This window comes from Trachinotus anak, unplaced genomic scaffold (assembly GCF_046630095.1).
Source record: "Trachinotus anak isolate AG129_WGS33_773 ecotype Australia unplaced genomic scaffold, CSIRO_AGI_Tana_v1 ptg000007l, whole genome shotgun sequence".
NCBI classification, from domain to species: domain Eukaryota; kingdom Metazoa; phylum Chordata; class Actinopteri; order Carangiformes; family Carangidae; genus Trachinotus; species Trachinotus anak.
This window is the reverse complement of record NW_027273858.1, coordinates 21911174-21937312: the sequence shown is the minus strand read 5'-3', so window position 1 is coordinate 21937312 and position 26139 is coordinate 21911174. Positions and strand designations below refer to the sequence as shown.

General features: G+C 42.7%; 1 protein-coding gene across 10 annotated transcripts in view; it reads right to left on the bottom strand.

Annotated features, from left to right (window-relative positions):
- Positions 1 to 26139, bottom strand: part of LOC139623308 (stromal membrane-associated protein 1-like) — a 119299-nt gene that overhangs the window by 11166 nt on the left and 81994 nt on the right. For all 10 annotated transcript variants that reach the window (XM_071481436.1, XM_071481438.1, XM_071481442.1 and 7 more), the window contains one exon: positions 21103 to 21224. In XM_071481436.1, the coding sequence (XP_071337537.1) occupies positions 21103 to 21224 (122 nt within the window). The remainder of the gene's footprint in view (positions 1 to 21102; positions 21225 to 26139) is intronic.

Below are 26139 nucleotides of genomic sequence, written 5' to 3'. Positions count from 1 at the left end.
TGGAATTCTTGGTCCTGACAATTTTATCTGTTTTTGCTCCACATACTGGTCTCAAGAGTATATTCACTCATCTTTACTGTATATAAATTAGTATGAGAAAAGATGAGACAAGGAAGCAGGAGAGAAGGAGGAAAAGACAAGATAAAAATAAAGGGGAGAAGAGAGGGAGCTTAATAAAGGACAGAAAAGGGTAGAAAGAATGAAGGAGACAGTAGAGGAGAAGCATTTAGTGAGACAGATGAAATTAATTGTCTGCAAAGAGAGGTAGACATGAACTGTTGCAGACAGAAAACACACACACACACACACACAAACACACACACACATGTCATGGTCACATACACTTTTTCATTTATTTTTTTAAACCTTTCACGCAGACATTCATTATGTCTAATGGATCGAGCTGGCAAAAAATAAAAAAAATAATAACACCTGCTTAAGAGCTCTATACAGGTGTGTGTGTGTGTGTGTGTGTGTGTGTGTGTGTTAAGTGAGGGGACAGAGACTGGAGGGAGAAGGGGGAGGCATCAGTCAGCTGGACTCCATGAAGAAGATAAGGAGAGACATTGTGATAAACTGTGGCACTGCAACATGCACACGCACAAACATGAACACACACACACACACACACACACACACACACACACACACACACACACACACACACACACACACACACACACACACACACACACACACACACAGGAGTGAATAAAGACTATGAATTCAATGTCACGAGTACACTTCATCCACATTCCACAAATTATACATTCTCTTAACCACACACAAAAACAAACTTAATACTCAAGTGTACAGGCTCGCTCGCACACACACACACACACACACACAAACACACGCATATACACAAGCACACAGACACAATCACATGCACACACAAAGCTTTGTGAGTGTGTTGTACGCAACTGCTTAGCAGGCAGTGCTGCTCCCCTCTGTCTCTCTCTGCTGACTTCCTTTGACTGGAGGAGGGGAGGAAGGAGGAGAGGGGGAGGGTGAAGGAAGGAACAGAGGAAGCGTGGAGGAAAGGAGAAGAGGAATGATGGAGAAGGATGGAGGGGACACAGATAGCAATACTGGGAAAGACAGAGGAAGTAAGAAAGAGGAAGGAGGGAATGATGGAAGGATGAGACAGAGAGAAGAGAGAGAGAGAGAGAGAGAGAGAGAGAGAGAGAGAGAATGAGCAGGGAGGAGAGGATAAGGAGAAACAAAAATGGAAGACAAGGACAAGTTGAGGAGAGGAAAGGAGGCAGGAGGCCAATGAAGGAATAAACATAACTGAGGAGAAAAGCAAAGCTGGATAGGTATTCATGCCAACACACACACACACACACACACACACACACACACACACACACACACACACACACACACACACACACACACACACACACACACACACACATGGTCCATTTCCTCTAAAGTAAAGCCAGTTAAGGTGAGTCAAGTGTTGACAGCGGCAGGATGGAGCTCTGTATTAATAGCTGCAGCACATTAGCATGATACTCGCTCCTGAATAGAGGAGTGAATGAAAGGTGAGAACAGGCAGAAAACTGTCCTCAGCTGATCCGTCTGATGTCAGCCAGCTGCATACCACGACTCAATCAAGGAGCTAAGCCTATTTGCTGCTGAGCTTGTTCGCTAAAGTTGAAAAATACATTTAACAGACTTCAAATCCCCCAAACTGCAGTAATCGCCAGCCATTCAGCATCCTGCTTCGAGACGAGTTGGGAGAATGGACGGTGTGACTCAGACAGAGTGTGCTGGCTCTGAACTGTGTGATAAGACCATCATCCAGGATCATTTTAGAGGGGAGCAGCAACATGTGGAGCAGATGGGATGTCCACCGATGGAGGTGGGGTGAGTTAAATTATGTTTGCACAAGATTGAAACTGTGATATAAATGAGAGATTCACTTTTTTGCTCATTTGTGATGCATAAATTGAAATTTAAATCTGGTTTATTGCACAAATAACACAAATCCTTCATCCTACAAATAGATTAACACAATTTAGAAAACCTCATTATTACACTATTGCACACTTCAAACAAGACACAGCCCACACATTTTAAATTGCACAACTGCCATCTAAAACCTGACCTTTCTTGCTTTCCTTGATACAAAGTCATCAATCTCATCATCATACGAAATCTACCCAGCAACTGCATAGTTAATACTGAGACAGTGCAGAGATAGAAGTGGCTATTTGATAGATTTCCCTGCTCCCCCGCTCCAGTGGGGAGACCTGTGGTCAAACTACCCCCCGCCCCCATCTCCCACCATCTCTGAGAGCGAGCAGAAGCCTGCACAAACTAGACAGAGAGCCACACAGTGACATGATATCGATATCACTGAAGCGATGTGCAAATGAGTGATAGAAAACTGATTGCCCCTGACATGCTGCTGCCCGGGACGGCTGCCCATGTCGCCCATATCTAAATCCGGCATTGCTTATCATGAATGAATAGTAATAATTAATTAATAATTAGTGTCTGCTGTCTTCATGTTTAGTGCAAATTAGCAAATGTTAGCATGCTAACATGCTAAAGCAAGATGGTGAGCACAGTAATGAGCATGTTCACACATGCACACAGGGCAAAAGCTCGCTCGATCTTGATTTTCAGTATGAATACAGGCCTCACGATCCTTCTGACTTTTTGGGTTTTAAGCAGGAGGTGTCAGAAGAGATGTTAGCACTTAGCTCAAAGCACAGCTGTGAAGTGTTGCTGTGATTTTTATTCCTGTAAACAGAGCATTTAAAATACTTTTTACTCAGCAGACGTCTCATCAAACACAGGCTGATCGAATCACATGATTAACTGTCACTCTGGGTTGCAACAGATGCTGGAGCTGAGTCATTTTTAATGTCATTACCTGAGCTGTACTTTTCCTCTGTGACAGGTCCAAATGTAAACTGTGATATTTGTTCTCCTTCCAAAAAGGGGGTGTGACAGTAAATGATTGAGAATTATTGATTTAAGGAAGTCCCATAAACAACCAGTATAATATTGATCAGTTATATAATATGTTCTGAGAGCATAGTCGGCTTCAATGTGTTGCTCAAGGGCAGGGGGACTGAACCACCAACACTTCAACTAATGGCCGCTGATAATACATAATATATGGTCAAACTGGGAACTGGCTGGCTGATACAGATTAACTGTGTAACAGTGACAAATGGACAGTGGAGACAGCTCAGTAGCCTTTACATTATCCTGGTGCATGTGGTTCTTAAAATCAAGGCTTCTCTGGTATAAATGCAGTCGCCTAAGACAAACCATTCTCCATCAGCCTTTCACTCCGTCCTCCATCTGTGATTGCCAGACACTCCAGCAGCATTAGCTCCAGTCGCACTGAAAGAACGGTGAAGCAGGCCAGGAGTTTTCCTGCCAAAGCTAAGCAGGTGGCACACAATGTAAACTGCACTGAACTTGTAACGGAGCAGACTTTTAAGCACAGTATGTTACATGTGCATCTATCCTTTTCTTTGCCTTTCTCAGTCAAACACACACACACACCGTCCACATAGTGTGTGATGTGTTGCTGGGCTCCTAGCAGCACATTGTGTGATAGAGAGCCTCTTCAACAAGGCTCTGTTCTTCTCACCCAGTGCTGGTGTTGATGGTGCAGCCAGAGCTTTGAATTACCACTCTGACAGTCTTTTCCTCACTGTCACTATACATAGACCTCTACACATGCATGCACACACACACACACACACGCACACACACACACAAGACTGTGTGTCCCTACAGTTTTCCATCACTGTTTGAAATACTCATACACTCCCCTCTGATAGACCATCTGTGGCTTTAAAACCACACTGAGCTGTGTGTGTGTGAGTGTGTAGGTGGGTGTGTGTGTGTGTGTGTGCATGTTGAAGGATTTGTGCTAATTTACTGAAAACAAAAACAAAGCTTGGAAGTCTAAATTTTAGAGAGAGTGTCTAATATGACAGAAGGAAGAAACAAAAGACAAAAAATGAAAGGAAGTGTAAGAGGGAAGAAATCAATCGCTGGTCAAGTTTGTTACCTCATCCCTTTTCTTCTGCTCTCAACAAACTGCATTCATCTCTCCATCTCCCCTTCCCTCCCTTTCCCTCCCACAACATCCCTTGTTCAGCAATCTTTCCTTCACTCTCCCTCTATCTCTTCACTCCTCACTCCTCCTTCACTCTTCTATCCTCCTCCCTTTATACTCTCTTTCATCCAGCTTAGGCCTTAAAACCCAAACATGACACACTTGCACAGAAGCTTCCACTTTAACTTTATGTCCATGTTAACATTTTTTTTTCATGCACAATGTAAAGTACATGAAAATACACAAGGAAGTGGACGGTTTAACTGAGTTTCATTGACTGGACCGAAAGTCGCACCAGTCACGACTCAACTTGTCCTTCACTAAAGCGCAACATTTACTACAGCTAAGATGCTGCATAATGAACACACAAAGAATTATCACACAAATCTGCAGTTCCCATCACCTTTACTGAATGTTTGAATCTCACTGTTTTAATTTTATGTCACACAACTTTAGGTCGTCCATGCAGCAGCTTATTATGACCCATAGTTAGGTTTTGTTGCTAGGCGACATCTAGTGGCCATAGTAATGATGACAGGAGCAAAGGGAAAAGTGTGGTGAAGATGGTAAAATAGCTAAACAGCTGTTGAAGACCACATTAGAGCTAAAAAGCGACGGATTGTTGATAAATCAATAATAAATGTTGTGTTTACAGCTTCTGTGCTGCCCCCAAATGACCTAGAAAATCAATGAATGCAGGTTAAATACAGCTGGATGTCTCTTCGTGGTTGATTTTAATAATTAAACACTAACTCTTATAGTATTTCCACCATAATGGTTTTTTTGTGTGCATGTGTGTGTGTGTTAGTAGGTGTGGTTACCTCTCCCTGACTGTGGCAGCTCTCCACACCTGTTTCCAAAGTACGAGGACTCCGGTTCTCCTGTCACTCATCACCATACTGTTCGTGGTAGCGACGCGCTCGGTGGCTCAGTATTATCTACCTGAGTTTTTCCTCCTGTGCTTTGTTCACTTTGATTCTCCTGTACTCCGGGACTCCAGAGCCAGACCTTCACCCTGTATCCTTCTAGCTGCTGCCTGCTAACCATCTCCACCACACTGTCCACCTCCAGCCATCTCCAGTCTCCACCATCTCCTTCCCATTGCTCCACGCTTACCACCACACCCTGGTCTCCTGTCTTCAGCCACCCCTCCAGCTCTCCTCTCCGCATTCCTCTCCTCACAACCTTTTCACTATTAAAATACCTTTAATACCACTGTTGAGTTTGTGTGTCTGCTTTCTGGGTCCAGATATTTAAAACAAATGTTACACTTTATGCTCTTCCCAACTTTAGCAGGGATTTTTTCAATTTTTGTCCAGCCACGCTTTAGGATCAGACTCACTCAGTTTTAAGTGGTCTGCCAATCATCTTCTGATTGTGCTCTGTCTTGAGTAGGGCGCTCTTTGATCAGACGGATTTGTACTGTATGATGGATGCACATGGCGTTCTGTCTCAAAGAGATATTCCCTTGTTACACGGGTTTTCAAATGGTGCACTGACTTCATATCTACTGGTCCAGCTTTAGATGAAAAGAAAAAAAATCTCTCCAGCTTTGATTGCACTGCCCACTTAAGAACTTTGAAATTGGCTGCAATTTGGGGCATGGGGATAGTTTTGAGCACTCAGGAGAACAATTTCAGTCCCTAACTGCTTTATTAACGCTCCTCTAATATCATTATGGACAACTTGGAAAAAAGATGTTACACAAGTCTTTTATTTTAAAAGTCTTATAATAGGAACAATTACAGCTTCAGGACCATACTTATTTATTCAATATCTAGTACTCATTGTTTAAAGACTTAAAACAACTGAAGCTGTTCACTATAAGCATGTATCTGTAACATTTGAATAAAATGCTGTGTACAATATGAAAAGGCTGATAGTCATTGATTGCCTTTTGAAGACATGGCCAAGGACTTATTTACAAGATGGTTTTCATTGATGCAATGAGTCTGTGTTCAGCACCTGATCTACTGACGTCAGGGACACACTGGCTGCGTGGTGTGTGTGTGTGTGGCAGCTGCAGAATGTGTCGGCTTTCATTTCAGCGCCCATGTTAACAAGGTAAGAGCGACACACTGCCTGTGTGACACACACGTCTGAAGTTCGGTCTCCCGGCTGCATTGCGTGATCTAGAGATTCAGTGTCACGCAGCAAAAACAGACAGGGAAACGTTGACACCTGTTGATAGTCATACTGACATCATAACAGCAATGTTAAATAAAACCGACACCTTTCACTACAGCTGTCTATGTCACAAACATGAAAAAATCTAAATATATTTTTAATCATTTTAGCAGCTGCATGTGGAGACAGTGGCATTTCAGAGACATTTTCTGCCAAAAATAAATCAGAAATTAATTTAGAATGAAAAGAAATCCAACATTCGAGTCACCTGCTGAGTCCATGTAGAGGGATGGAGCTGGCTGCAGCAGTTCAGCGATGCAGCCGCCACGCACACGCAACGCAGTGTGTTCCCGGCGTAAGACAGCAGCTCTTTACATAGTCAGCTCCTGAACTGAACCTGGTGCTGGATGAACACAAACTGTAGCTCACTGCACACTGTAATCAGATATTATGTTCATTAATAAGAGCCTGACTGCTTCATTTTTGTTGCTCATAGTCGGTCTTCTCTGGAGCGCCTGAAGGGTGACAGACTATTTTTGTGTGCACCTACATTAAATTCTGCAACCCACCGATCTAGAGGAGCAGCCAGTGTTGGTCCAGTCCTGTTCTAATACACTGCCAGTTTACGGAAAGCAGGGATACATTTAATGCTCATTCCTCCTCCTCAGAAATCCAAGCTCTGGTACGACTGTGAGGACAGCTGCGGTCGCTCTGCGTGGCCGTAGCGGATGAAGCTGCGTGGTTACTGCTCTGATTACACCTGCGGCACTTTGATCAGATATGGCAGATGTGTTATTAATACATGAAAAGAGTTCAGTAAAACAGTTGCTTCAATATGATGACCAGTCACCAGCACCACATCAGTTCACTGCACACACACCACCACTGCATGTACTGTAGCAATGCACCCATTATAAACTCATTCATCACAGCCAAAATCATAACAAGCACAGCCACAATAAGTGACAGCAACAGCCAGAGCTAAGTCCTCCCATGTTTATCATAATCACAGCTACAGTCAGTGAAGGTGCCAGTTAACTAACTATGCTAGTTATCTATCCAGCTGCGATGATACAGCTGTGCACCTGAGCCACACACAGCTGAGGGTGCGTCCACTGGTCACAGCAAGCAGTGGTCCTGTAAATCTGTGCACCTCCTTCTCAGGAGTGTGGGTATTTTTCTGACAAAACTGACAATAGAATGACCTCACTAAGTCCACAGAAATACAAAACCAACCTTAAAGTTCCCCTCTAGTGAAAATCAAGCATTTGACCTTGTTAACATCCATATGGTGAGTTTGTATGATACAAGACATATCATGAGTGAAATACTCTGTCAACACCATGACTGAGTGTTTCCACCTTGAACTGCAGTGAACCAATGATAGTCTCATAAAAACAGATTAAGACAGTCAGGGATTCATACCTCACATAACCTAAAGAACCAATCCTGTTAACTTGTGGGGACAAAGGGCGGGGCTAAATAAACCTGAAACCTTGTCAGTCAGTACAGAGAGCGAGAGTTTACATAAGCACAACCACTAACACTGTGTCAGCCACTGCCAGTTACAAGCTAACAAACGACACAATCAAATACAAGACGCTAACTATGTTAACTGCTCTGATACGTCTTCTAGTCTCTGATTCTGGTCTCAACAGACTCCTCGTCAGAGTCTGGGTCTGACTGAGGCTCAAACATGTGGCTGAGTTTCTCTGATGTTTCCTCCTCTAACCATCTTCATACTGCTCTTTCACCTGGAGACCTGGAGCAAGCAGGTGGTGGTGGGTGGGGCAAAAAGTCTGATCCAGAATTTCTCAATGAGGAAATAAGAAATCCTGTTGTTTATATGATTGCAGTGCCGAGAGAGACACACCTTGCAGCATATTTTTGCCTATGACACAGTGACACACAAAGTGTAACTCCACCCTGGTCCATCTGTTTGATAAATACACCACACGTGTTTGGGATAGAATGCCTCACATCGTGACAGGCAGGAAGGGCCTCTTCTTAATTACTCACAAACCTGGGGGGCCTGTGTGAACCCAGCAGCTTTGGGAGGAAAACAGAAATAGGATTGTGGGTGGTGATTCAAGTCGGTGCCTCCTGGTGAGTCTGCAGCATCGCACTCGCTCTGTCAGGGCGGACGGGGCTTCACGCTTCATGTCCTGTGTGTCCCTGGCCTCGCCCTTCACCTCCGTTCACTTGTTTATTTCTCTCCTAACCTGCTCTCCACCTGTTCATCCCTCTTTCCATCCATCTATTGCTCCCCACTTTGTCTCCTCCCTTCTTCACCTCCCTACCACTGTGGTTAAATGTTGATGGCTTTTTACATTCTTTTCAGTTTCTTGGTAAAACCCATTTGAAAATTACATTTTCCGCACTCAGGGTGGGGTGAATGAGAGACAGAGGACAGAACAGAGACAAAGTGTGTGTGTGTGTGTGTGTGAGAGCGAGAGCGAGAGAGCGAGCAAGCAAGAGAGAGAGAGAGAAGGGGAAAGCTGGGGATAACACAAATCCTCCCCCTCCTACAAGGCTGTAATCGCATTTTTATAATTGACGTATTTGCAGATAGGCAAGTGCTCCCCGATGCCGAGTAATAGCTGCACGAATCAGCAGGCTGCCGGCTTCCTCTTTCTTCATGCGCCCAGCTAATCACAGCTGTAAAGTAATATCCGCCTGCTGAATCCCAAATTCAGCCCTCTGCATATGTGTGTAAGAGTAGGTGGATGTGTATTGACTGTCAGAGTATGTCCTTGTGTTTACTGAAAATGGTGATGCTAGAACGCTGGTGCAACAGGTGGGTTGCACAGAATTTCCTCCTGGGAGCATGAATCTAGGGAGCAAATTGTGTCTCTGAGCGAGAGGGGGATCAGAAAATAAACTTATGGTGGCACCACAGGAAAGGTCACAAGGTCACCTGCATCCAGTGCGTCTGTGTGAGGAAGCAGGAAGCAGGAACATGCACAGGCCATTAGTTTGTCAGATTGGTTGGTTACAGACAAACAAACAAAGAGAGGCAATCACAGGCTAACCTTCCCACAGAGGCACAGACCAGTATTACCACACACTAACTTCCTTTTATTTAAGGGCTGTGGGAAATATCACTCAAGGTCTCTGTGTTTCATTGGACATGGCTCAGACAAAGAGAAGGACCAAGTTCTGGTTGAATCAAGACCTTTTCTGAACCTTGGTGGTTTATTAATACCTCGAGAATTTAAAAAAGTCCTCTCTGTGAGAGCTGCAGTAAAACTCCAGAGGATACACAATGTCCTGCTTGACATTGAAATCATGGAGTCTACATGACAGACAGTGGGTCCAGAGGTGGAGGACTACATGAGAGCAGCCTGTCTGGAGCAGTCACTGCTGTGTAACAGTACCAGGCCTTAACTCTACTCCCCAACTCTACTGCAGTGCTAAATAATAACAGCATCAAACACCACAAAGGGCTCTCTGCTGGATCACATGTGTATGGTATCATTATTTCACCTGCTGAACAGCAGTGCAAAGTAACAAAGTTCCTTTGCTTTCATGCTATTTTATACATATACTCTGTATATCAGAGGGAAATATTGAACCTTACTCTACACTATATTTATTTGACATCTGTACTTACTGGATACTTTGCAGATTTAGATCATATACTGAACAAAAACATAAATGCAACACCTTTGTTTTTACTTTGTCGTGCCATTGATCTGCCGCCATCGCCTCATGTTGCAGCATGAAGTACACAATTCCTGGAAGCTTAAAACATCCCAGTTCTTGCACTGCCTGCATAGTCACCAGACATGCCACCCACTGAGCATGTTTGGATGCTCTGAATCTGCATATACAACAGCATGTCCCACTTCCTGCCAATAACCTGGAATGCCACACAGCCATTGAAGCGGAGTGGGCCACCACTTGTTTCCTGATCCACGACCAGTCATCTGAAACAAATAGTTCAGTGGCTAATAAATGCCTTTCATCAAATAAAACTGCACATTTTAAAGTGGCCTTTTATTGTGACCAGCCCACGGCTCACCTGTGCAGTAATCATGCTGTGTAGACAGCAGCTGGATATGCCACATCTGTCAGGTTGATGGATGATCTTGACAAATGAGAAATGCTCACTAACACAGATTTAAACACATTTGTGAAGGAAATTTGAGAGAAAGACGCCTTTTGAGTGGTCAGAAAAACTTTTAGATCTTTAATTTCAACTCATGAAAAATAGGAGCAAAACCAAGTGCTGGATTTATGTTTTTGTTTAGTTCATATATAGTAAAAGAACAAATAAGCTTATTTAATACACAATAAACCAGTGGTTCCCAACTTTTTCAGCTTGCAGCGGTAAAGAAGATCTTTCAGTAAAGAGATCTGAATACTCTTCAAGCATGATTAAAATACAAGAGAAGTCCTGCATTCAAAATTCTAAACCTTATTTCTGAAGAACTAAAGAAAGATTATCAACAGAATTTACTCATTATTAACAGAAATCAGTCCCTGATTGGTCCCAGGTTTATTATACAGCATGACAATAGGCAGAAAACAGTGCACAGACTCTTTTCAGGACTTTTTTGCCCTTGGTTCAGCCTCTCAGGCTAAATGTAAGCTGGCCCTTTCTTATTAGTGAAAGCTGTCTGGGCTTTATGCAACCTTAAAGAAATGCCAACAATGCTCAGAGCTGAAGGAGATGCTTAAATTGAACAAAACAGTAATTCATAGTCATCTTTGTTGTAAAAATGCAAATACAACATTATATATCAGACAGTACCAGGTATATATGAAGGAAACTACAACCATTATGATAATTGTGCACTTACAGTAATAAGAAGTTGGCAATAGTATAGAGATTTTTTTAATTACTGCCCGCTGTGACACGCTGTAGGAAAACCATTTGCATCATTGAGCCTCTAAAAATTAAAGTTGAAAGAACAGCATGCATTATGCAGCTCACGGTAGGTGTGAAATTCCAGTCCTGGTTCTTGGTGCAGTGTTTGGAAAAGGTGGTGTTAGAAATCAAAATTCTACACAATAAAGACATGGAGATCTCACTTTATACAGTATGGGACCTTATGGGCCTGTTGTCTCAACTAGCATGTGTAAACAACAAGTCCATTTTTGCTCATTATTCAGTTCATCATTTGCTTCTGATCTTTAAAGAAAGATTGAAGTCTCTATTTATTCTACCATGCACCAGTATCTTCTTGGCTTCATGTGAATTTATGCATATTTAAGCATAAATTCAAAATAATAAATTACACTCTGCTCAGGAATGCTTGTGCTGTATGTCTAACTTACCCATATAATTGTACATACTTAATGTTGATTAATGAGGCCCCAGGTGTGGGCAGATATAAGACAGAAAGTAGACAGAAAGGACGTAAAAGTGAAGAAGCAAGGAATGTAAATGAGAGGAAGAGGAGGAGGAGGAGGAGGAGGACATATGAAGGACGAGGAGAAGAACAACAGGAGCGGTGCTGTATGTTCGGATTCAAGGAAAATATATTCTTGTGAGAGAATGAATGCTGAGGTACAGCAGAGAGAGTGGGAAGAAAATGAAAGGAGAGGGGAGAGAGAACACGTACAGACAGGAAAAACGGCAGAAAATCAGTGAGGAAGAAGAAAAGGTGTCGACAGAGAGAGCGTAGACTGTGACAGAGGCAAACCTATGCTGCCGCAATATTAATGACTTGTATTTGTTTTGAAAAGCGAACTGATAATGATGAATTTCGTCACACAAATCATTTGAATGGTACAACACTCTATTCTAACAGCTTCTTAAACCTTTAGCTATTATAGCTAAACGCTGGCCTGCAGCTACAAAGTGCCAAACAAGTAAATCATGGAGCTTTGACTACTTTTGTGTCATTGTTTTGTTGAGTAAATTAAGCTTCTGTAACCACATGAACAGAAAAAAACAGAGCTTATTGATGAACTCCAACAATGGATGCAGCCATTCTCAAAATATCGATTTTGGGATGTTGTTACCTGTCTGTTTAAATTAAAATTGGACAAACAGGGCTGTAATTAAATGCTGTCCATTTTCCAGTTAATGGGGAAGACTATTCTTCGTGAAAGTGATTTCCAATTGTAAACTGGAGCATTTGGAAGCAAAGAAACTGTTGTTACTGTTGCCCTGCCTGCCAAGCTCACCAATCAATCATCTACACAGTTTATAATGATAAGCGATGTAATTCTGCCAATCAAAATTCATGGTAATTTTTGAAACAGTGGGGACCTTGGATAGATTTGATCAGCTCTGACTAGCCAGCCAATTAACATTTACTCCCTGAGTTGGTTGTAAACTCCGTCTCCAGCTGACTTTCATGTTTCTAGATGGCTTTTATGCATTTGATGGCTACAAACAGTGTTTTTGTAACTGAACACTTTGTAGTCATTTACTACGGCAAAAACATAAAGAACTATCATCCTCACCCATTTATTATCCATAAAGAAATAAAGGACTAACATCTTGTTTCGCATGGTTTAGTTACTAACCCTAAGTATTACGACACACTATGAAAGTATTAAAAGGAAAAAAAAGGGTTCAGATGTTTACCATATTCAGAGGCTTCAGAAAGTATTCAGACCTCTTCACTTTTTACCACTTTATAGTGTTGTAGACTTGATTGGAACTTGATTGGTTTCCACCTGTGACAATCTGAATTGACTGGACATGGTCTAGTCTACAAGTATAGAAGGTCCCGCAATTCACGCTGCATGTCAGGACAAAACCAAGGAACTCTATGAAGACTTCAGTGACATGATACAACAATGTTGAGGTATAGATGATGCCAAGGGTATAAAACTTTGAGTGTTCACAGGAGCACAGTGGCCTCAATAATTCAGATGGAAGATAACCAGGAACAGGGAACAACCAGGACTCTTCCTAGAGTTTGCTTTTCAGCCAAAACGAGTAACCAGGTAAGAAGGGCCTCGGTCAGAGAGGTGGCCAACAACCCAACGGTAACTCTAACGGAAACTTCAGAAGTCCTCTGCAGAGATGATAGAACCTTCAATCAGGCCTCTGATCCAGTGGCCTGATTGACCCCCCCCCCCCTCCCTCACTTCTTGAGGGAAGAATGAATGCAGCCATATACAGCTGGTTTTTGAAGAAAACCTGTGCCAACTGCACCTGCAGTGGGATGTTCACCTTTCAGTGTGACAATGACCTGAAGCATAGAGCCAGGAAAATGGTAGAGTGGCTTTGGGACAAGTCTCTGACTGTCCCTGAGAAGCAGAGCCAAAGCCATACAACCTCTTGTACCTGAAGATGGCAGTTCACAGACACTTCCCATCCAATCTGACAGGGCTTGAGAGGATCTGTCAGGAAGAATGGGATGAACAGCCCAAATCCAGATGTGCGAAACTTGTAGATACTTACCCAAGAAGACTCAAAGGTGTAAAGTACTGAATTAAGGATCTGAATAGTTTTTTTAAGTGAGAGATTCCAGTTTTTTCTTCACACTGTCAATAATAAATGCAAATGAAGGCCTTGTCTGAATACTTCCTCAAGCCACTGTATACTTGAGTCCTTAGAGAAAAAAATAAAGGTTAGATCAATACTTTACTGGCTACATAACTCACCTTTACATGAGAAACAGATTTAAGGATGAGGAATAAACTGACGAGTTATCTCAGTCATCTCAGGTAAACTTCCCTATACCTAACAAAGACCACAACAGAGCCAAACTTTGATGAAGTAGCATCAAAGGATGATAACTCACATGAATATGCCATGCACACCACTTTAGCATGTGCAGAAATCCAAAGCTTGACAGAGCTGCTGTGCTTTGTTACTGTTGCTAACATACAGTATGACTGGTCAGTCGTTCCTTGTGGAACTAGAGGATACAAAACAGAAGGAGCTATCAGATGTGTTATAACATCCAATTACATGTATCCCTGCTCTGCCAAATCAGAAGCCAAACCAAGAGAGTTTCCTCTATGTGTCCATTTTGCCATTAACAAAACTGGCCATAACTGATGGTAGCTACTGCACAAGTGATGACTCCATCACCAGACTTTTGTGATGACACTCTTATGCATTTCTTTGTGTCGCTTTCTAGTTTGAAAGAGCACTCATGCCGTGATCACATTATCTGGGACAGATGGCAGAGATGGGAAAGATTCCCATGTTTACAACTTGAAAGTGTTCATGTCATTTGACAACTCACAATGGTTCTATGATTGCAGTGTCTGCGTGGGGTGAAAGTAATGTTTATGGACAATATAGCACTGTATGTATTAAATTTGACTTGACAGACTTTTGGAAATGTGATACCTTCATATTTGTTTGCCTTATATAGGAGGTTTGTAAAAATCTGAGGTTCCTAGTTGTAATTACAACTTGGAGGTTTAAAAATTGTAAACAAGTAACTGCAGTAATTAACATATGGCATTAACACTGCATAATCCTACAGAAAATTAATGGGCTTCTGCTGAGGAGTTAATTTAATGAGGAAGTACTGAATCTCCAATATCCTTGTTTCTGATTGGAGGGGGCTGCATGTAAAGTATTACCTTGCATCATTGGTGACCACACCAGGTTTTTGCACAGAAGAAAAAAAGAGTCTCATTGGTGGAGAGTTTATGGAGATGAGCTGAGGTGTGAGGCAGACACAGAGCTGCAGTAGGTGGAGTCACAGTGGAGGTGATCGTGGAGGGGAGATTAAAGGGTAAGTGGGAGGAGAGGGAAGCTGGTAGTGGCAGGAGACCTAGCAGTTACAGCAGCCCATAATTGTTCTTCATGCCTGGGTCACCTGCGAGCTACTGCCTGGTCTGGTCCCAGGAGGCCAAGAAGTGTCTGTGAGTGAAGAGTGAGATGTACAATTTGAAACCTAGAGATAGGTCAGGGAGTGAAAGAATGAATTTCAAACCCAGACATGAGGTCGCTGTGAATTCTTACTTTGTGTATCTTTGTTTGTGTGTGTGTGTTTTGCACTTAAAGTATACAATGTGCATATTGTGTTTATTTTGTATGTTTGTATGTTTATTGACTCCTTGACTAGAAGCGTGCAACTGCATGTCTCCATCTTCTGAGTGTGTGTTTGTATGTTGCATATATTTAAGTCTGTATGAATGTGTGTCCTCATTTTCAGCCGAGCCAGAGGTCAAAGGCCACGCTTGAAGGACTGCAACAGCATTTCAAACTCAGCTCTGCTCTGTGAAAATGTTTTATTCAAAAAGTCTTTCTCGTTCCCCTGAGACTAGTCAGTGAACGAGAGAGAGAAGAAGGAAGGAAAATTGTATCTGGAAAACACACTGAAGAATGTCAAAGAATCTGTCTCTCTCTAACTCAGACAAACACCCTGCTTTGTTTTGTCTACCAAGAAAATGAAGAACATCCAATATGATTGCAGGCACTCATTGGACGCACTCACCTCCATCCTTTGTTCTCAACTTCGTATCATATCATAATAACAAACTCAGATGCATGATCTTGTTTTTACATTTTTCTTGTTTTTACATCTACTGGTAACAGGGGTTTTTGTGTCAGACCGATCAGAGAAAAGTCAGATACCATAGACTATACATAGAACTTTGGTGGGTTTCAATGAAAAAGTATCACACTGAGAAAGATACTACAGTAAAGGTACAGTGCATCCGGAAAGTATTCACAGCGCTTCACTTTTTCCACATTTTGTTATGTTACAGCCCTATTCCAAAATGGATTAAATTCATTTTTTACCTCAACATTCAGAATCAGAATCAGAATCGGTTTTATTGCCAAGTATGTTTCCACATACAAGGAATTTGTGCTGGTGATTGGTGCAATTGGAGATTAGGGGGGATCAGTGACATCGCGGCTCTCTAGCCTTGTTGATAAGGCTGATAGCAGACGGGAAGAAGCTGTTTTTGTGGTGGGAGGTTTTGGTCCTGAAGGACCGCAGCCTCCTGCCAGAGGGGAGTGTCACAAAGAGTTTGTGTCCAGGGTGGGAGGAGTCAGCTACAATCTTCCCTGCACGCCTCAGAGTCCTTGAGGCGTACAGGTCCTGGAGGGATGGTAGATTGCAGCCAATCACCTTCTCAGCAGAGTGGATGATACGCTGCAGTCTGTTATTGTCCCTCTCCGTGGCAGCAGCGTACCAGATGGTGATGGAGGAGGTGAGGATGGACTCAATGATGGAGGTGTAGAAGTTCACCATCATAGTCCTTGGCAGGTTGAACTTCTTCAACTGTCTCAGGAAATACATCCTCTGCTGAGCTTTCTTGATGAGGGAGCTGATGTTCAGCTCCCACTTAATGTCCTGTGTAATGGTGGTTCCCAAGAAGCGGAAATGCTCCACGGTGGCCACGGGGGAGTCGCACAGGGTGATGGGGGTGGGTGGGGCCACTATAAGTCCACTATCATCTCCACTGTCTTCAGAGCGTTAAGCTCTAGGTTGTTCTGCCTGCACCAAGTTACCAGACGGTCAGTCTCCCACCTGTAGGCAGACTCATCGCCATCAGAGATGAGTCCAATGAGAGTGGTGTCATCTGCAAACTTCAGGAGCTTGACAGACTGATGGCTGGAGGTGCAGGTGTTGGTGTACAGGTGTTGTGTATTCTACACACAATACCCCATAAGGACAAAGTGAAAAAAGTTTGCTTAAAGTTTTTGCAAATATATTAAAAATAAAAAACAAAGAAAATCACATGTACATAAGTATTCACAGCCTTTACTCAATACTTTGTTGAAGAACCTTTGGCAGCAATTACAGCCAGTCTTTTTGAGTATGATGCTACAAGCTTGGGATGCCTATTTTGGGGCAGTTTCTCCCATTCTTCTTTGCAGAACCTCTCAAGCTCCATCAGGTTGGATGGGGAGCGTTGTTGCACAGCCAATTTCAGATCTCTCCAGAGATGTTCAATCAGGTTCAAGTCTGGGCTCTGGCTGGGCCACTCAAGGACATTTACAGAGTTGTCCCGAAGCCACTCCTTTGTTATCTTGCCTGTGTGCTTAGGGTCGTTGTCCTGTTGGAAGATGAACCTTCGCCCCAGTCCAAGGTCCAGAGCGCTGTGGAGCAGGTTATCATCAAGGATGTCTCTGTACATTGCTGCATTCATCTTCCTTTCCCTCGACCCCGACTAGTCTCTCAGTTCCCGCTGCCAAAAAACATCCCAACAGCATGATGCTGCCACCACCATGCTTGACTGTAGGGATGGTACTGGCCAGGTGATGAGCGGTGCCTGGTTTCCTCCAGACATAAGGCTTGGCATTCAGGCCAAAGAATTCAATCTTTGTTTCATCAGACCAGATAATTTTGTTTCTCATGGTCTGAGAGTCCTTCAGGTGCCTTTTGGCGAACTCCAGGCGGGCTGTCATGTACCTTTTACTGAGGAGTGGCTTCCGTCTGGCCACTCTACCATACAGGCCTGATTGGTGGAGTGCTGCAGAAATGGTTGTCCTTCTGGAAGGTTCTCCTCTCTCCACAGAGCAACGCTGGAGCACTGTCAGAGTGACCATCGGGTTCTTGGTCACTTCCCTGACTAAGGCCCTTCTGCCCCGATCGCTCAGATTGGCTGGGCGGCCAGCTCTAGGAAGAGTCCTGGTGGTTCCAAACTTCTTCCATTTACAGATGATGGAGGCCACTGTTCTCATTGGGACCTTCAATGCTGCAGGAATTTTTCTGTACCCTTCCCCAGATCTGTGCCTCCATACAATCCTGTCTCTGACGTCTACAGACAGTTACTTGGACTTCATGGCTTGGTTTGTGCTCTGACATGCACTGTCAACTATGGGACCTTATATCGACAGGTGTGCACCTTTCCAAATCATGTCCAATCAACTGAATTTACCACAGGTGGACTCCAATCAAGTTGTAGAAACATCTGAAGGATGATCAGTGGAAACAGGATGCACCTGAGCTCAATTTTGAGTGTCATGGCAAAGGCTGTGAATACTTATGTACATGTGATGTTTTTGGTTTTTTATTTTTAATATATTTGCAAAAATTTCAAGCAAACTTTTTTCACTTTGTCATAATGGAGTATTGTGTGTAGAATGTTGAGGTAAAAAATGAATTTAATCCATTTTGGAATAAGGCTGTAACTTAACAAAATGTGGAAAAAGTGAAGTGCTGTGAATACTTTCCGGATGCACTGTATACCTGACACATTACTCAACAGTTGTTGGTTATAGTGATGGAATTCAAAAGTGGTTACATAGGTGACCACTTATGATAATGATAACAAATTTCTGGTGAGTGACATTAATAACTAAAGTGAAAAGTAACTAGATTAACATGGTTTCACTGACAGATAAGTGTCTTGTTACCAAAGCTACAAAGTTCATATGTTACACACATGCTAACACTGAGATTGTATTGGAGTAATTCAATAGTAATTTAACAGGAACAGTAATTACTTGGTTGACAGGACACACCCCACCGAAGACGGTCACAAAACTAACTTACATTCTGACTATACAGAAAAAATACGTACACTGTCTCGTTGTTTTTGCAAATCCTGCTCATGTACATACCGTGTAAGCATTTGGATACAAATAGGAGCTAGTACAGGCACTTGCTCATTAGTGCCACTCAGCCCTTTTGATGTTGATGCAAACCTACCCAAACTAAAGCTGAGACTTGACACTTTTACGTAATAAAATGGTACCATATTACAATAATTGTATTATTTTAAGACTGAAGTGTATCTTATGTTGATCTCATGTATAATTAAAAACAAACTGATAACAGATAGTCTACACTGAAAATATGAGCTCCAAAGAAGATCACTGCAACAAAAGTGATTACACCAGTTATTTCCAGTTAAGCTGAAAAACGTACACAAGGTTATAAAATAACCTGTTAACACCACAGCTTCCTCAGTTTTGTCCTGTCAAATGCAACATGGCTTCACGTGGTGAGGAACTGAACAAAGAAACCTGAGTGTTCACAAAGGTGGGAGATGGTACAAGAGCATCAGTAAGCTACTGAACATGAGCTGAAACAGCTGCAGCAGTGGTTAGGAGGTACAGGAAGAGCAGAGACCGTCCTCAGAAAAAGACGCCAGGCAAAACTCACAACCTTGCAGTGAAAATCAGACGGGTAAGTGCTTCTAACTTGGCACAATGATTATCTGAGTAAGCTGAGGTTTCAGAGACTGATCAGACGGTGTGAAGGACACCGCAGGATGTCCACCTACACAGACGGCGTTCAAGCAGAAAACCACCGCTCACAAAACTGCTCACAAATCAGCACAAAACTGCTGGATTTACCTTTGCTAAAGCACATGAAAAGAAGCCTGATGGATGTTGGCAGGACATTTTTCGGCTCAGAGGGGGTCCGGTGTGTTTGGCATGGATCTGGCCAGGAGACTATCATAGTGCTGATGGTTGAACATGGCGGTGGGAGTAGGGCTGTCACAGTGAAGGAATTTCCCCTGCGGTGGTTTAGGATGGCTAAACCACCGCAGGTGGTGTATGCAATGTCTGTCAGGACAGTGCACCCTGGCTCAGCAGCAGGCTTCAGCACCTCATCTAATCATTGTTTTCTCCTGTCTCTTATGCATGTACACGCTCTGTTAGTGTGTTGTGGTTGCTGAATCTTGAAAATGAAATGTGCTTTCATGTGAGTATGACAGAGGAGTTATCTCAGTTTGTTATTTTCTGCACTGTAGTTTGAAGGTCGGATAAATGTGAACATAACACATCCGTGGCGGTTGTTAGCCAGGTGTGCCGATCATGTGGCTGAAAAATGAATCTCACACTGAAGTCTCTAAAACTGCAGTTCCTCAAATGACCACTTAAGGCTGACTCCAAAAGCGAGTCAATCCCCACAGAGTCCTATTAAAACGTGGTTTTGGTCTTTATAGCTAATTTCCCTCTTCATTACAACTATACAGGGGGGGAAATTTTGAGTGACAGGTGTGTGACCATATTTTTCCACATCTCAAATGCACCAAAGTCTCGGCCCCACACATGCTCCACCTCGGGAGTTAGGCTGAGTCAGGCACTGACAAGGTGAAGACGGTGGAGCAGCTTCAAAACCACTTTTCAGAAACCTGTGATGTCACGCAGGCTACGTCCACCTTTAGTTATAGTCTTTGGTGCTGATGTGTGTACAGGAGATGACACTCGTAGACAGTACTGTAAATGTGTTTGTTTACCCAGATACTGAATGAAAAGACAACTCCCAGTGTCAAGAAGCTTGGCAGGTGAGGATTTGTCCAGCATGACAATGATCCCAAACACACTGCAGAAGTCACTCACGAGTTTGTGAAGGGGAAAAAGTGAAAACCATGACCTGGCCAAGAACAGTAATCCAGTAGAAGACATTTGTAGGATTTTACAATGGAAGGGAGAAGAACAAGACCCCTCCAGCAAAGAGCAGCTGAAAAGAATCATCTGTGCAGAAAGACAGATCATCATCACTAATGCATGTTAGACTGGTATCATCCTGGCTCAGCAGGATGTAATCAAAATAAAATAAAATAAAGCTGGATATACAGAATAATAAAAGAATAAAAGAACTGAATCTCACTAATGAAGTTGGTTCTTAAATATTTCATTTTAGTTTAATTAGTGAAATCATTGCCTTCATTCTTCTTGGGCTTTGGCTAAAAAAAAAAAAAAACTGTATTAAATGGATAGGATGTATTCCACTACATCCCCACCTGCTCTCGTCATTACAGCCGTTCACCATTATTCCTCTCTCTGTCAGACAGGCCCACTCTCCCCTTGAAGGACATTGGTTAAATTAATTCAATAAAGGAGAGTCTATGACAGTTTACTTTGATATGATCCTCAGAGAGTGTGTGTAAAGAGAGATGGCGTGTTTGTGAATATACTTGTGTGTGTGTGTGTGTGTGTGTGTGTGCACTTACATGGGAGTCTCTGCAGACTCCCAGTGTTGCCACCTGCCTGTGGTGATAAGCAGATGATGAAAGCGTGTGTGTGTGTGTGTCACCTGAGCCTGCTGTGTGTTGTTGGCCAAGGGGAGAGGGTTGGAGACCATTGGTCCAAAGATGTCCAGTTCATCGCTGATTGGTGCAGCACCGGCCGAGCTCTTCCCACCACCTTCTGGAGCATCTAAGGGAGACGTAGAGATGTATTTGCTTTACTACAAATAACCTCAACTATACTTTGATTTACTTTAAAGAGAGACTACGTGCATCTCCAAAAATTTTTGAAAGAATCAAAGTGATAAAGCTGAAAGTTTTATTCCTTCATACTCATGACACAGATTTCTCTCTGCACTGAGAAAAAGCTGCATTTGTAAAAACTGTATTCAGAGGTTTAGGAGCAGCTTCTAAATGGACCTTTTGATGTGATCATTTTCTCAACTGCTTTTAAAAAGGTCAGCAATGAACTCTGAACACCAGCTCTTGGGCTAACAAAGATGAGTCATCCTTTAATTGGTCAGAAACTTGAGTGTTCTTCTTTTCTATGACGGCAATCATTCTTCTAATGAAGGTTGTGTGATATGATTTAAAACTCCAGCTACTAAATGGACCTTGTGGTGACAGTGTTGTCACAACCAATATTTAACCAAATTTAGGACATTTACATCACTTTAATTTGGTGAGACACTAGCCTGATATCAATCCAAATGTAGATCAAATTTGAACACTATGTGGATATTAGGAGTTGGTTCGTCAAGAGTTGGTGGCACTAGTTCTCCAGTTGTGTGCGAAGAAGACTACACAACAAGGTGACATCATTAAAAGCACACCAGTCAAACCTCAAACAAAAGGAACACGATGTAGAAAATGTGATGGAAATGTGGCATTACCCTTCACTTGAGGAAGCTGCAGTGAATGTTGACGCCGCATGCTTTGTGGTTTATTTGATTTATTCTGCCTCCAATGATCTTTGTTGCGTTTTGATTGTATGGATAGAACAAATTTTCCACATCAGCGAAGCGTAAAAGCACATTAGCTAAATTGATCTTTAAAGGTTCTGTAAATGATCGTCACAGCCACCAGACGTCAAAACTGGACCAACAGAAACTCTGACCACAAATCTTCCTCCTCTCCCCTCGGTTCTCAGTTCTCTGCCAGCTGTTGTTAGGAAGCCCAGTGAAAGTACCCGACACCCAACAAGAAGCCACGACCATGGACGGCTAATAATATGCTCCACATATAGCAACATTTGCCAGACTAATCTGTAATATCTGTGACAGTGAGTTAGCTAACGTTATGCTTCTGTAGCCATCACTAATGAAAACAGACATGTAACATTATGTAGCATCAAGTTACTTAAGCACTGAGGAGAAGAAAACCTGTTCTGAATCAAGCTGGAGCTCTTTAGCAGCTCTCAGGGTTGAACTGGGAAAGAAATTCAGCCTTGGACCAGCCGCACAAATGACAGGCAGACAGAGAGGGGTGGTAAAGAGACTGATGGAGCTGGTAAACACTTTAAAAACTTAATGGATGTTTTGAGGCGGGAGTCCCCATGGTGAGTCCACCTGTGCTCCGATCTTATCTTTATCTTTGTCTGAGGCCTTTTGAGACTGTTTGAAAAAATGTGGTTTCTTCAGTGAAGGTCGCTTTCACCTTGAACGCTGTGTTCTGAGCTGTGCCATCTCACATGTGGGCAGTCCCTGCATCTTTATTAATGTGGGGAGGGCCAACGATTTAACAGGGAGGGACTTACATGTACTAAAAAGCACTCATGCTGCTCAGGATGCTATTACTACACGATATCTTCACATAGAAAACAGCTGTTTGCTGCTGTATTGTTCTTTAAAATCTCCTTTACAGAACCTTGAAGTTGTTTAAACTACAGTATCATTATGGAAAGACTGTGCTGTCCAGACAGAGACCCATTCCCATTCTGCTGAAGACGGAGCCCTCAGTACACTATGCACACTCATCTGAGAGACAGTGAGAGAGAGGCAGACAGGGGGAGGAGAGGAAGTATGTCAAATGAAAGAAAGAAAGAAACAGAGAGTGAACTGGGTGTGTGTGAGAGAGCAAGCGAGCAGCGGAGGTCATTTATATAACCGCAGTGATGAAACATCCATAATTTAGCCCTTTTAAAGTGTGAACAAGACTGAGCTCCTTTAGCTAGACAGCAGGGTACAGGGGAAACCATTTGCTGTGAGAAGGCCAGAAAGACCACTCGACATCCTTCTGAACCACTTATTAAAACTCATTTTCAAAGAATTACTTTGACTGTGGTGTCGTCCATGCTAATTTAAACTATTGATTTTTTTCCCCTCAATCCATCTTGCGATGCCTTCATGTCAGAACTTGGCTTTTATTTAGACAGCTAAAATCACTTTGTAAATTGCTGTAAGAAAGTGCTTGAAGAATAAAACCTGCTATGATTACAGTTATTACTTTAGGAGCTGGTGAGAATGACAGGTGTACATACTGAAACACAACTGAGAAAGATAAGATTTCATGTGCATTCATTACCCTCTCCCCAACCCTACTCCCCCCTTACAAAAAACCCATTGCCATGGTAATGAGCCACAGGGAGAAAAGGGCCCATCATTCTCATCATCATCACTGCCACGGCGGGCAATGTGCCCACCAGCTTTTATTATGGTATGGAGCCACTTCTTTAGAGCACTCTCAACTTCACCAAGGAAACAGACCAATAGTTCAGCCTGGGGGTGTGTTTTATAATCACCCTGCTCCAAGTACACACACACACACACACATATATATGGGGCTTCCTAGTACCCTCAATAAATACGGTGACCTCATTCAGCAGTAGAGGGCTGTTACATAAAGCACTTGGCCACCACAAGAGCTAAAATATCTTCCTTGATTAAGCTCAGGTTTGATTCAAATGCAAAAACTGAATAAGATTTTACACAAACACATGTGGAAACATTCTGTGATTATTTTGTCGCAATAGTCAAAATGCTGTTTCACATCCTGTCAATAATAAAGTCCTTTGGTTTTGGTCTTTGAAGTCTTCCTACTGCCATAAACCAAAAGATATGTTAATCTAACCCCCCCCCCCAAAAAAAAACTCAAGTCACAACTAGGGCATGAAATGAAGCTTGCCCGCTCCCCTGCTTGTGATTCTGGGAGTCTGGAAAACGGGTCACAAGCCCAGTCGGTGACCAGCATCATTAGCTCCTGGTGGAACGAGTCAATTTATGGAGGGAAGTGAGGAAATTGGACACTGCAGGTGTCTGCAGTGCAGGTAGAATATGTTTGTCTACAGGAGATAATGGACATAAGACATTGCCTCTTATGGTGCAGTGAGATTAGGTTATAGATGTTGGTGTTTTGATGCAACTGGAAACATTATTCATGGATTTGCAAATGGAGCCTGTGCTGCAGAAAAACAGCCTGAATTTCTACAATTTTGAGCGCTGAATGATTATGTAACCACAGTGAGACTTATGCCCAAACAAACATCAATCAACACACAGAAGTGGAGGATCACTTGCTTTAGAGTCTATTAACACAAAGATGGATAATGGCAAAAGCTGGCAGCTGCCCTGCGGCCCCGGATCCCGAAGGAGGCCCACTGCACTTATTTTAGCTCAAGTAGAGCATATTCTGAAATGTTATAAATCACATTACCACAAAAGAAACTGATGCACAGAAAACTTGGGCCAGCTCATTTTATTCCCACATAGGGGACCTAGTTGGGTTCTAGGTCTTTGGCCTCATAATGACACCACCAATTACATAGTCTGCTCTGTGCAGTGGGTGGGAACAACACAGCGACAGGATACATAAACTACACTGAGGGCCACAGGTGTTGGGTGGCCATAGGGGCCCAACATGGGCCCAACAGGGAGCCAACAGGGGCACATTTTTTCCCCTTTATGGTTAACCCATCTTTGCTTATAGCCAGTTTTTTAAATGCCATTTTTATGTCAAAAACATTGTCTGGTTATTTTTGTTATGTCTGAAAGCCCTAACAAAAGAAAAGAGGTCGTTGGTGTTTTAGTAAATGGAAAATGGATGCAGTTAAATGCTGCCTCTCATTCACACTCAAACTCAAATGGCGGCCGAGGTACCGTGCAAAGTACTCGCCAAACCATCAGGAGCAATTTGAGGCTCAGTGTCTTTCCTGAAGACAATCAACTGCAAGACTGAGCCACCAACCTTGTGACTAGTGCTCCCTGTTTACCAGCCGCCTTCTGTTTTGGCCAGCTGCCTATTTTAGACACAAAACAACCAACCAGTGCTTCACAGCCCACATCTGGTAAGCAGTGTGACAGTCTGGCTACTTTGCTGTGCTGCTTCTGAGTCTGCAGAGTCTCAGCTGTTCCACTTTCATCACGTCTCAACCAAACTCACAATTTAAGTCTTCTTACTTAAATATTTTTGTTTGTGTTATCAGACAACTGAATGAGTTTAAAACAGTGAATTTAACTGTGGGATGTAAAGGCTCTTATCTGTTGACTAGGCAGGAACAGTAACTCCTTCACTTTGTGCTGAGGAATTGGTTAAATCAATCATTTTTGATGATTGAGTTGTTTGATAAAAGTAATAAGTAGAAGTAAAAGCTTAACAGTATCCTGCAGATGTTATTTTACAGTACTTGTACTTGTATCACTATGGAGCAACGTTGGTCCATACTTTGTTTGAATCATGCAGAGACAGACCTGCATGTGTGGGAGCACACAGGCACTGTGATACAAGCTCCTGCCACTAGTTTCACACTGTTCCTCTGACCAGCTGTTGGTGACGGTAACGTGCCAAGAAATGTAGCATTGTACATTTGTTAGGGCCCAAGAATACACACAATGTGTTTTGGTGCAAAACCGTTTTTGTTGTTCCAACAAGTCCAACACAGTGAGATGTCATATCCCTAACCGACTGCCTTCAGTGTCTGGACCAAATAGCTCATTAAAAATAATGTGAGCCAAAGTTAGTAGCTATTCTGGTTATTTTAACATGCCAGATATATATTTAATCAACATATTTAAACATGCTTGTCCACTGCTACTGTGCATGACTCAAGGCTGGGGCCAAAAAACTCAATCAATCTGTTTTCCTCAATCAAGTTGTGTTTTCCTCAAACT